This window comes from Melanerpes formicivorus, unplaced genomic scaffold, assembly GCF_026170545.1.
Source record: "Melanerpes formicivorus ecotype bairdi unplaced genomic scaffold, bMelFor1.0.p_v2 SCAF_9, whole genome shotgun sequence".
Lineage (NCBI taxonomy): Eukaryota > Metazoa > Chordata > Aves > Piciformes > Picidae > Melanerpes > Melanerpes formicivorus.
The window spans coordinates 4,078,778-4,091,874 of record NW_027142361.1 but is presented as its reverse complement, the minus strand read 5'-3'; the positions used below and the strand labels follow the sequence as shown (position 1 = coordinate 4,091,874).

Here is a 13,097-nt window from a genome sequence, read left to right as displayed (position 1 = left end):
GACCTATAATTCCCTGGCTCATCCAACCGGCCCTTCTTGTGGATGGGCACCACGTTGGCCAGCTTCCAGTCCTCTGTGACGTCTCCAGTGAGCCAGGACTGCTGGAAAATGATGGAGAGCGGCTTGGCCAGCTCCTCTGCCAGCTCTCTCAGCACCCTAGGATGGAAAAAGTTTGGCTGCGCGCGCGTCTGGCTGAGAACCTGGGCTGAAACGGAAGCTGCCGCGAGCTGCCGCCGGCTTTTTAAAGTGCCGCGGCAACGCAGGGAGCTCAAGCGATACCGAGCACATGGAGAAACGGCAAGAGTCGATCCTAGTCGAGTGCCAAGATACCGCACAAGTCCCACTGGTTGAAAAGGGAGCAGTTAGTGCTTTTCAGAGGCTCCTGGTCTCGATGTGTTCCTGAGCAAGCTTACCAGGCTGAACCATGTCTTCCTCTTTTGTTGATTATCTGGGTAGTAGGATTCCGGGATATCCCATGCTGAGTTCTTGAATTCAAAGCTTTCTACAGTTAAAATTGTTTCACCAAATGTAGAATAAAAGTGGAATTAAAAACAAACAAAAAACCAAAAAGATTAATTATTTCTGTATTTAAAAGTATTACCTGTTTTCCTCTTTTGTAAGTGACTGAACATTTTGCCTGTTGAATTGAATCATGCTAACACCTTGGAAAGTGTTTTTTGCATTGTAAGAAATTTTAACAGTGTCTCTTGTTAAATGTTTTTCTAGAACAGGCTGGATGAATGAATACTATACTTCAAAAGCTATTATTAATGCAGCATAACAATTTGTGTGTCAGCTACTGCATATTAATAAGATTTAAACAAATTCCCCAATATTTTCTAATTATGCATATCTCTCCAAATGAAATAAGCAAAGCTTTTTCTTAAATGCTTTAAAATACTCTTAAGTAATTCAGAATATTGCACCTGAATCTTTATAGTCATTTATAATTCTGATACACTGGTACATTTTATTTTTGTGGGTACAGGCAGCTAATGTTAATTTAGATTTATATTCAAAAAGTATCTGCATATATAGACAGTCCATGCTCAGTTATTAATTATGACAGTCCAGCTCAATTTATGAATTATTACTCTCTACCTGAAGGGAGGTTGTAGACAGGTGGGGGTTGGTCTCTTCTCCCAGGCAACCAGCAACAGAACAAGAGGACACAGTCTCAAGCTGTGCCAGGGGAAGTTTAGGCTCAAGGTGAGGAGAAAGTTCTTCACAGAAAAAGTAATTGGCCTGTGGAATGGGTTGCCCAGGGAGGTGGTGGAGTCACTGTCCCTGGAGGTGTTCAAGAGGGGATTGGATGTGGCACTTGAAGCCATGGTTTAGTTAGTCATGAGGTGTTGGGTGATAGGTTGGACGTGATCATCTTTGCGGTCTTTTCCAACCTTATTGATTCTATGATTATTCTGTTCAACATCTTTATCAATGACTTGGATGAGGGGATTGAGTCTACTGTTAGTAAATCTGTGGATGACACCATGTTGGGGGGGAGTGTCAATCTGCTGGAAGGTGGGAAGACACTTCAGAGAGACCTGGACAGGGTCAATGGACTGAGGCAAATGGTGTGAGGTTTAACAAGACCAAGTACAGGGTCTTACACTTTGGCCACAATAACCCCATGCAGTACTACAGACTGGGGGATGAGTGGCTGGAGAGCAGCCTGTCAGAGAGGGACGTGTGAGTGTTGGTTGACAGCCAGCTGAACATGAGCCAGCAGTGTGTCCAGGGGGCACAGAAGGCCAATGCCATCTTGGCCTATATCAGGAATAGTGTGGCCAGCAGGTCTAGGGATGTAATTCCGCCCCTGTACTCAGCATTGGTGAGGCCTCACCTTGAGTGCTGTGTGCAGTTCTGGGCCCCTCACTTCATGAAGGATATTGAGGTGCTGAAGTGGGTCCAGAGAAGAGTGATGAGGCTGGTGAAGGGACTGGAGGGAGAGGCTGAGAGAGCTGGCATTGTTTAACCTGGAGAAGAGGAGACTCAGGGGGGACTTTAGCACACTCTACAACTACCTGAAGAAAAGTTGTAGTAAAGTGGGGGTCAGGCTTTTCTCCCAGGCAACTTGTGACAAGGTGAGAGGGCATGGTCTGAATGTGTGCTAAGGGAGGTTTAGGATGGATATTAGGAAGCACTTCCTCACAGAAAGGGTAATTAGACACTGGAATAGAACTGCCCAGGGAGGTGGTGGAGTCACCATCCCTGGAGGTGTTTAAGGAAATATTGAATGTGGCACTTAGTGACATGGACTAGTCAGTGTGGTGGTGTTAGGTCACAGGCTGGACTTGATGATCTCAGAGGTCTATTCCAGCCTCAATAATTCTGTGATTATTAAATATAGTTAAGAATTTCAGAGTTTGTTGGCATACACCATTTAGAAGGTGAGCAATATTAAGGTCTGTCTTCACCAAATGATGTCTTGTTGAAAACTAAAGGAGTTTTAAAATAGTTGCATATGTGTAATATTGAGTGGTAGAAGTGTAGGATTTAGCTGAGATAGTGTTAGCATTAGCTCATTATATCAATATTTGTAAGATTCAGGTTCTCAGGGGTTGTTTCTTTGGAAAGCTGCATATATTCATTATCAGTTTAAAAAATCAGTATAAGAACTGCCTTTGTCTTGGAAATATAAATAAAGACTTGTCAGTAGAAGACGAAGACTCTTTACCAAGTTACAAGTGAAGAGAATGTATAACAAAGGCTGTAGAAGTCTGAAATTTCAGCAGAACATATTACTTTCATGGCATGTTCTACACTAAAAAACTTTAAAACATTTTTAAAAAAAGTTTCATCAATTTTTTGTTTTAAATTCTATATTACTGAAGCAAATATTTAAATATTATATTAGCTTTTCTGCATACTTGACATGAATATAATTCTACCTTCCTGCCAAGTATGTCAAAACCCAAAATCACTTTCATTTGCCAGGGTAAATGTTTATTTTGTTTTCCCACATAATGTGCTCTTTAAAGTGTCACCAGGATACCAAATCTGATTGCTTTTTAATAGAGACATGGTGGGAGTTTTTTGCTTTCATTAGGAAACAGGGTAAACTATCAGTAAAGCTTAGGGAAATGAGTAGTACAGTACAGTAGATGCTCTTTGCTCTCTTTCCCCTCATCTCGGGATTAAAAAAAAATAGAAGTTTGCCATGAAAACTATTGTAATAGTACATTATTTTTTATGGATGCATGAAGGGTCTGTAGTAGATATGGGTGGTGGGGAGGGGCTATCACTGCTGCAAAGCAAGAGACCCAAGACACGTTGTGACTGTTTGAGGCTGTGCCTTTAAGAAAGGGACAGTGCTGGGACACTCTGGCTGAATATTTTGTAAACAAAGACAGGTCTAAACGAGTTTCATTGGTAGATTGGTAGAACGCAGCGTTAAGTTTTAGTGCAGCTGGAATTTTTCTCAGTTCGTTCCTTTCCCTCTCCCTTCCAGCTTGCTTGCTTCTGGGCACCTAGACAGAGCGACCTTGGATAAGATAAGCACTAATCCTGCATGAGGCCTACTAAAATCATTTTTCCTTAATAACTGCCTTTTTCTCTCTCTAACCCTTTTTGGGAAAAAAGGGAGGTAGGGGGGAGAGCAGCGGGGTACAGGGGGGGGAACCCTCCTTTGTCCGGAGGAGGGAATTTTGTTCCTGTTTTTTTTCCTTGCTGTATATTTCTGCATATATATTGTAAATACTGTATATATTGTCTATATCTAACCTGTCTTTTCTCATTGCTTGAAAAATATAGCATTCCTTTGCTTCTCTGACTGAGTTAGCTGTGGTTTTTTTCCTCTTAGTGAGGGAGGGAAAGCTAGGCCTTCTCTATCAACCCACTACACACGTACAACCTGTTTCTTCTGTTAAAGGCAAGCTATGACAACTCTGTGAGGCTCCCCGAAACAGCGTTGCTGTTTGTTTTGCCCTTATATAGCTGAGATTAATTAAGTTATAATTAAATGTATGGTTAACAAACTCTGATTTCACTAGTACATCTACATTTTCAGTAATATAAAGTGCCTCCATATGCTTCCATGGTTTCTCATCAGTCAGTAAATTTCATTTAAACTTTCAGCCTCATTCCTCTAATCTTAGCCAAACTAACAAATTCTGGTAAATTTTGTTCACAAATTATGATTTTGAATTTTAAATATCAATGAAGCTTCATGTAAAAGTATCAGTTCTATTCATAGGCAAAATGAAATAATTTAAGTATTATGTGATAGTGTTAGGCAATATAAATATGTATTGTTTGAGATTTCCTTTTTTTTTTTTTCCTTCCCCCCCCCCAGTGAAGGGAATGTGGATATTTAATAAGAGAGCTCCTGTTGTGACTTTGAATGGTGATGATTGTATTGAGTTAATGGCAGCATATCTTTCTTTGGGTTTATGTAAATGCTTAATAATTTTGTGGTATATTTTTCAATAAGCATGAGTAAATAGATTGATGCAAATTAGCCAAATTAACTGATGGTTCAAATTAACTTAATTCCTCTCTACTAAATAAACTACCTTTGGGAAAATAATATTTTTTATGATTCTATTTCTCATGTATATAGTGGAGATTATGCTCACAAGACATGAAGATAAATTTGTTTATAATTAATAGCAGCACACAAAATTTTGCATAGTTAAGTAAATAGCAAGTATCATATAGTCATTAACTTTTGACTAACAAAATATTCACACTGGGCCAAATTCTGTTCCCAGTGTCATCAATGATGTCCCAATTAATAAATAAAGGTATCTTAATATTTTTGTTCTAAGCCTTTCAATTTAGATAATGATTTTTAGGATTTGCTTGTGCTTCATACGTGGGCATAACTCTGAAGTTTTGATTTTGCTTTTGTCTTCTCCAGCCATTGCACACTGGGTCCACATTATGACATCACTACTTTAAGTATTAGTGCAAACAGCCCTATAACTGTATTAGGAAAAGTTTCTCTTCCCCAGCTACTCTAGAGTACTGAGTCCAGTTTTGGATTCCCCAGTTCAAGAGGGACAGCAAAGTACTGGAGAGTCCAGTGGAGGGTTCTGATGATTCTGAGGGACAGGAGCATCTCTCCTGTGAGGAAAGGCTGAGAGACCTGGGGTTGTTTAGCCTTAAGGGCAGACTGAGAAGGGATCTTCTCAGTGCTTATCGGTGGGCATCAAGAGGATGGGGCCAGTCTCTTCTCAGTGGTGCCCAGAAACATGACAATGGGCATAAATTCAAATACAGGAAGTTCTATTTGAAGATGAGGGAAAAAATCGTTTCTTTGAGGATGCTGGGGCACTGGCACAGGCTGCCCAGAGAAGTGGTGGAATCTGCTTCTCTGGACAGTTTTAAAACCCACCTGGATGTGACCCTGTGCAACCTGCTTTAGGCAAACATGGTTTAGCAGGGTTGTTGGACTAAATCATCCCCAGAGGTCCATTCTAACCCCTACCTTTCTGTGATTCTGGGGTAAGCTTGACAACATTTATGAAAATAGCCTTAGAATATGTGACCGTTTGAGGATGTCCCCTTATGAAAGGGAATATTGTGGTCAGATGTTTGAAAACAAAAGACGGATCTAAACTAATTTCATTGGTAGATTGGGGGGAAGCACCTTTTGAACTGGGAGTACAGCAGTTTTCTGGTCAGTCTGCCTTCCCCTCCTTCGGTGGCTTGCAGCTCGCAGCTTCCTGCGCTTTCAGCCAGGCTTGACCTTGAAACTGATAAACTGCAAGGCCTGTATTAACTGCTTTCCAATTGTCGTGGGGTTGGAAGGGTAAGGCCCAGAAGCCTCCTCCCTCCCCCCTGTAAAGTAAAGGGAAAGAAAATTGAAGGGAAAGGAAAAAAAACTCACAGCTGAATTAGCAAAGCAGTGGAGCTGTATATTTACAAAGCAATGTAGGATATGCAGGGGAATATATACAAATTTACAATATTTACAATATATACAAAGATATACAATAAACTAACACAGAAATGAGAGTTCCTCCCCTTGCTGAGGGGGTTCCCCACCTCCGCTCTCCCCCTCTCTCCCCCTCTTCCCCAGAGCAGGTTAGAAGAGAGAGAGAAAGAGAAAAAAAGTTAGAAGCAGTGTTAATTGGAAAGCAGTTAATACAGGCCTTATAGATTATCGGTTTCAAGGCCAAAACCTTGGCAGAAAGCCCAGCACAGAAAGCTGCTGCCCGAAGGAAAAGCGGAAGCAAGACTGCAGAAAAGTGCTGGAAAGCCCAGTATACCTTCCTGCACTCCCAGTTCAGAAGGTGCTTCCTCCCAGTTCACCAATGAAATTAGTTTAGATTCGTCTTTCGTTTACCAGCATCCGTCCACCATATTCCCTTTCTTAAAGGCACAGCCTCAAACGGTCACACCAATTAACAACTTTTTTTTCTCTTTTCTCTCTTTCTAACCCTTTCTGGGGAAAGGGGGAGAGAAGGGGGAGCAGGAGAGGGGGAACCCCCTCAGCAGAGGAGGGAACTCTCATTTCTGTGTGACGTTGTTGTATATTTCTGTATATATTGTAAATACTGTAAATTCTGTATATATTTCCCTGCGTTTCCTAAACTGCTTTGTAAATATACAGCTCCCACTCCTTTGCTAACCCGGCAGTGAGGTTTTTTTTCCCTTTCACCTTTCTTTCCCTCTACTCACAGTGGGGGGGGGAAGGGCCTGTCCTTTCCCTCAACCCTACTACATTCTTTTTCTTGGCTTACCCAACGTGCGGCAGATAATTAACTTGATATATTACTTGATTGATTTAGTGTTTTCTAGCTGAATTAGCAAACATGAAGGTGTTGTCGTTTGTAGAACAGTTATTCTTTTCAATTTTTGGGGCTCTGGTTTACAGGTATTGTTTGGGTTTGATTTTGGATTACCTGGGTAAATATTTGGTGCGGACAATTTATCTGTGGTTTATGTATAGAGTTAGATTATGGTATGGAAAATGTATTGATTTATTATGGCCAGCAAGATACAGAAATGTTACCTCTAGCACTCTCCTGATTGAGATAAAAGAGTTTAAGATCCCAGTAGGGGAAAGGGTAACTTTAAGTGATGGCTGGGATCCAAAGGTGATTTATGTGATGTGTATAATTCTGCTGCTGGAGATAAATAATGTGTATTCATTGTATTCTCTGCGGTGAGAAACGAAGATATCCAGACCGTGTTTTGTTATTAAAACTAGATCAAAGAGAAAACGCCGTGGCTCTGGGTCAGTCCCAAAGACATCTAGTGATGAGGAGTGTGGAGAATCTGTGTCAGTTAAAAAGAGGGCTAAAAAGTTAATTGGAAAGGCAGCTCTAAATGACTTTGCCACTGATTCTGGCAGGCTGCCAAGGGCGGCGGCTGGTATCAACATGGCGTCTCCTCCTTCTCCTCCTCCTTCTTCTCCGTCGGCCATTAATGGAGCAATGTCATTTCCGCCCACTCTCTCGGTGGGACCGGAAGTCACTGCCCCAGCAGCTGATTTATCTCAGGACCTGTCAGCTTCCATTAAGGTGGCTGTAAATTCAAACACAGCTCCAGTTAAGGTGGCTGTTTTAAAGACTAGAAGTGGAAAGATCAAAGCTGATAGAGAAGAAGAGCAGGAGACAGATCCTGGTGAGGGGCCCACTACTCTAAGAAATCCTGCTGAGGAGGAAGAGAAGATTTGTTTTAAAGACCTAGCTGACCTAGTGAGAGCAAAGCAGGATAGAGATGCAGCTAGGATAGGAGCTGGCAAAGGTGGTTCTCAGCTTAAAGAGATCCTTGAGAAAATGGCAGGAGGATTATTAGGGCAACAAGTAGAGGGGGAGGGGCAAGAAGAAGAAGATGACATAACTGAGTGTTCGTCACCCCGTGAAGAGATAAGAAATGTCCATAAAGATTACACCAGGGCAGATAAGGAGCCAGTTCTAGCTTGGCTTAGTAGGTGTTATAATACAGGTGCTCCAGCTCTAATGGTTGGAGACAAGTCAGCAGCTCAGTTAGGAACTCTCTCGAAGAATAATGGAATAGATAGACACCTAGGCAGGGCTCTTGGTAAGGTTAATCTGTGGATACACCTTTTAATGGCGGTTGCCTGAGATACCCTTCCCGAGATGATCTTCCATGGAATCCCAAACCCTGGACTACCATAGATGAGGGAATTAAGCGCTTGAGAGAATTTGCTGTTAGAGAGATACTCAATGGTGAACATGAAACTCTGAATCCTGATGACATTCCTGTGGGTATTGTTCTTGCTAAAAAGATCATCAAACTTGCTCCTTCTCATTATGCAAACATTCTGGCAAGCAGAAATGTGTCAAGAAATTACGGTGGAGCTTCTCCTACGGTTGGCCAATTCAGTGATCAAATGAGACAATTGGAGGATAGCATGACACGTGTTTCTTTGGTTTCAGCCATTGAAACTCTGTCTGGAAAAATTGAGAATTGCGTGAGAGAGTTAAAGGATGAATTTAAAACTTCCATATCGCAATTGGCACAAAGGTATAATTGCAATTCTTCCTCCAGGTAGGTACAAGTTTCTTCTGTGAGGAATACACATCCTCCAAGGAGGTCATTCCAAAACAGATCAAATCAAAACAGACCTCCAAGGAAATCACGTAGGACTATTTGGATAACTCTGCGTGATCAGTTTGGTGAGAACATGAACCGCTGGGATGGCCAACCAACTTCTAATCTTTTCAGGAGACTGAGGGAATTGCAAAGTGGCAGAACCCAAGGTAGCAATACCAGAAGGGTAGCTGTTACTTCCACAGTTCCCCAGAACAACTCTAACAGCTCCAACAGTGGCTCCAGTTATAACATGCAAAGTTATAACACTGCACACTGTGCGCAATGCACATGTTGCCGTGTTCCCCATAACTAGGGGTGCCCTGCCTCCCGCCAGGGGGAGGAGAGGGATTACAGAGATAATAGAATCTATTGGGATGTGTACATCCAGTGGCCTGGCACTTCACAATTTCGGAAGTACAGGGCCTTGGTTGACACAGGAGCTCAGTGCACCATAATGCCATCAAATTACCAGGGATCAGAGTCTATAACTATTCTGGGAGTCTGTGATGGATCTCAAGAGTTAAGTAAGGTAGAAGTTGATAAAAGTTTAACTGGTAAACAATGGAGGAAGCATACAGTTGTGACTGGACCTGACGCACCTTGTATTTTGGGAATTGATTTTCGGAGAGAAGGGAATTTCAAAGACCCTGGAGGTCATAAATGGGCTTTTGGAATAGCTTCTGTAGAAACTGATAGAAAGAATTAAAGCTGTCTGCTAGACCTGAGCTTTCTGATGAACCTGCAGTTTTGGGACAACATGAGATACAGGACATTAAATTGCCGGTTGCTTCTCAGACTGTGCATCACAGACAATACAGGACCAACCGTGACTCTTTGTTGCCCATTCAGAGTCTGATTCGTCAGTTGGAGAGTCAGAAAGTCGTCAGCAAAACTCATTCACCTTTCAACAGTCCAGTGTGACCGGTGCGGAAGCAGAATGGAGACTGGCATCAATCGACTACCGAGCGCTGAATGAAGCAACACCACCTATGAGTGCAGCAGTACCAGACATGATGGAACTCCAGTATGAACTGGAATCCAAAGAGGTCAAATGGTATGCTACCATAGACATTGCAAATGCATTTTTCTCTATTCCCATAGCAGAGGAATGCAGGCCTCAGTTTGCCTTCACCTGGGGAGGAATCCAGTACACTTTCAACAGGCTGCCAATGGGCTGGATCCACAGCTCAAGCATCTGTCATGCAGTGATCTACGATGCTCTGGAGAAAGGTGGTGCTCCAGAACACATCCAGTTCATCGATGATATCATCGTCTGGGGTAAAACTGCTGAAAAAGTCTCCGAGAAAGGTAACGAAATCATCAACATTCTTTTGAATGCAGGTTTTGCCATCAAGCGAGACAAGGTGAAGGGACCTACCACAGAGATTCAGTTTCCGGGAGTGCGGTGGCAGGATGGACACCGACACATTCCAGTGGATGTGGTAAATAGAGTCTCTACCATTGCAAATCCCACAAACAAACAAAAGATCCTACGTTTCTTGGGGATAGTGGGATTTTGGAGACTGCACATTCCTGGATACAGTCAGATTGTGAAACCTCTGTATGATGTGACTCGAAAGAGAACCCATTTCCACTGGGGACCTGAACAACAAGCAATCTTTGACCAGATAAAGCAAGAAGTAATTCAAGCAATGGGCCTGGGACCTGTCCGAGATGGTCCAGATACGTGGACGACCTCTTGGTTTCTGGAGTCGAGGTTACAGAGGTTCAGAGGCTAATTATACTCCAACAGAGAAAGAAATTTTAGCTGCCTATGAAGGAGTAAAAGCAGCTTCTGAAGTAATTGGAACTGAATCACAACTTCTCTTAGCTCCCTGATTACCAGTTTTGAATTGGATGTTCAAAGGCAAAGGATCCACACCACATCATGCCACAGACTCAACATGGTCTAAGTGGATGGCACTGATAACACAGAGAGCTCAAATGGGAAACCTTGAAAGACCTGGTCTAGTGGAGGTAATCTCAAGTTGGCCTGAAGGTACCAACTGTGCTAAACCTCCAGAGGAGAAAGTAACTCGTGCTGGGGAAGCTCCTGCTTACAATGACCTTTCTGATGGTGAAAAGAAATATGCTTTGTTCACAGACGGTTCCTGTTGTCTTGTGGGAAACAAGCGAAGGTGGAAGTCTGCAGTGTGGAGTCCAACACGCCGAGTTGCAGAGGCGAAAGATGGAGAAGGAGAATCCAGTCAGTTCGCGGAGGTATAAGCTGTCCAGCTAGCTCTCGACATAGCTGAACGTGAGAGATGGCCAAAGCTTTATCTCTACACCGACTCATGGATGGTAGCCAATGCTCTATGGGGTTGGCTAAAGAACTGGAAGAAGAGTGGTTGGCAGAGGAAAGGAAAACCCATTTGGGCAGCTGACCTGTGGCAGGACATTGATGATCAAATCGAGAGAATTCCAGTGAAAGTGAGACACGTTGATGCTCACATTCCTAAGAGCAAAGCTACTGAGGAACAGCAACACAACACTCCGAGCGCACGGCCGGGCCCGCCGCCGGGCATACAGGAGGGCTCCAGCCACTTCTGCCGCCGCAGTACAGAATCAAAATCGCCTCCACCCCTCGGGCATTCAAACGCCTCCTCCAGCAAAAGCCATAGGCACGTCCTCAGGGCCCTTGAGAACGGCTTTCAGCTGGAGTCCCCGTTCGCCCATAGGGAGCCGAGCTCGCCCGCTCGCCGCGGCTGACCCTAGCCCGCAGCGAGAACGGACCTGACTTTGATCTGCTCGCTGCTGCCCCTCCCCCACTTCACTCCCTGCCACTTCTGCCGCTCCGCAGAGAATAAAAGTGGGGGAAGAGCAGATCCCGCATTCTCAAGCGGTGCCCCAATTCCGATGGTTAAGAACCACCCCTGCTTGAAATAGCAGGAGGGACTCTGTGCCACCGGTCACGCACCAGGTGTCCCCCTGCAATTCACAAGAACTGACACAATTGCACCAACAACAACACATGAGCCCCCGACTGCCACAAAACAACCAAAACGACGCCCAGAACTAAATTTAAACTCTCTTATCTTTTGCAATCCGATCTGCAGAGTAGCCACAATAACCAACTCCTACTCCTGGCTGGCTCGCCAAGAATGTAAAGGGGTTGGGGGCAGACCCTCTGCCCACCTTAACCATCCTCTGCTACCAAGAATGTGCTGGGTTGAGGCAGCCCCCTTCCCCACCCCTGGCAACAATAAACATTCAGACAAACGGATTGCAAAATGATGGAAAGTTTAAATAGAAAGCAGTGAACATTTACAGAAAAGGAAAAGCACAGTGATAAAGAAAAATCCCAAAACAGACCCAGAGAGATCCCATCCCCACCTGAGGGTACACCCGAGACCCCCAGGGCTCCTTCTTCCCCCTCCCGCTGCTAGGCTAGTCTCAGCTGGCCAGATGTGAGACTGCCCATCCCCCTGTGGCCTTGGGCCTAGCCAGGCCCAAAGCCAGGAGACATCTCCCCAAGTTACCAGCTGACGGAGGAGGAAGAAAAGAGAAAGTGCTAGACTCCGCACTGGGTCTTATAGTGGTGCAAAGGATTGTGGTAGGAAATACTACATAATTTCCTGTGTCCACCCCTCTGGGCTGGACTTCTGGACACAGGAAGTAAACATTGCAGGGGGGCACCCAGCTCAAACTGCAACACATGTATTAAGAAACCCCACATATCTTTTTAAGTGTGGTAGCATATTGTACCCAAAAGTATTTTATGGTTTTTTTGGAATGCACTACAGAAGATAGACATTCACTGCACACATAGTTTTACAAAAGTAGTGATGATACTTATAGCAGAAAAAAATTATTTTGCTGTAGAAATCAAAGGTATACCATGAAATGGAAATGTTTCATTTGCAGATTCCACCCCCATGTTTCAGACTAGTAGTAATAAACTTAGACAAGGAATTTGGATGTGATATGGATCTGGTTCAAATAAAGACAGTATATGCAGATTTTGCATATGTTCAAGGGGGGGTAGTGAGTCCCTGTCAGGAGATCAGTTCTATTTGTTCCATAAGCAGTGAGATCATGACTGCCGGGAATGAATTAATTAGTTTTGTTAGTGTTTATCCAGTTTCATTGCTTTTTTTCTTCATAATTCCCTTGACATTTTACGTAATCTTGAATAGTCTTGCCATCTGCCTTCCCCCTACTTATCTGCACATACTTTGTTAGATTACATTTTGCATACTTTGATGAGGATGAGTGGAGTTCACACACACTCAGGGTACAAAGCCGCCTTTGTGTATGCTTGCATTGTTTTGAAATCAGGGCAGGAACCAAATTCACTGAGTCATTCTTTAGTCTGGGCTTTTGCTTAGCCCTAAAATGGAAGTGGTTCTGTTGGTGATGTTCTTCTGTCATCAGAAGCTTGGCAGATTGACTACATCACTCTTCCACGTTCTCGTTCTGGTAAGCAATACGTGCTTACTATGGTAGAGGCAAACACTGGATGGTTGGAAACTTATCCAGTTCCACATGCAACTGCACGCAACGCCATTCTCAGTCTGGAGAGACAAATCCTGTGGCGACACGGAACTCCACAGAGAATTGAGTCAGACAACGGAACTCATTTCAAG

At 43.5% G+C, this 13,097-nt stretch overlaps 1 protein-coding gene across 1 annotated transcript in view; it reads left to right on the top strand.

The window, feature by feature from the left end:
- The window catches only part of SUPT3H (SPT3 homolog, SAGA and STAGA complex component), a 690,133-nt gene that overhangs the window by 374,274 nt on the left and 302,762 nt on the right, over nucleotides 1-13,097 (top strand). Inside the window, 3 exon segments of the mRNA XM_068143262.1 lie at nucleotides 3,452-3,481; nucleotides 9,423-9,557; nucleotides 10,972-11,132. Of these exon segments, the coding sequence (XP_067999363.1) occupies nucleotides 3,452-3,481; nucleotides 9,423-9,557; nucleotides 10,972-11,132 (326 nt within the window).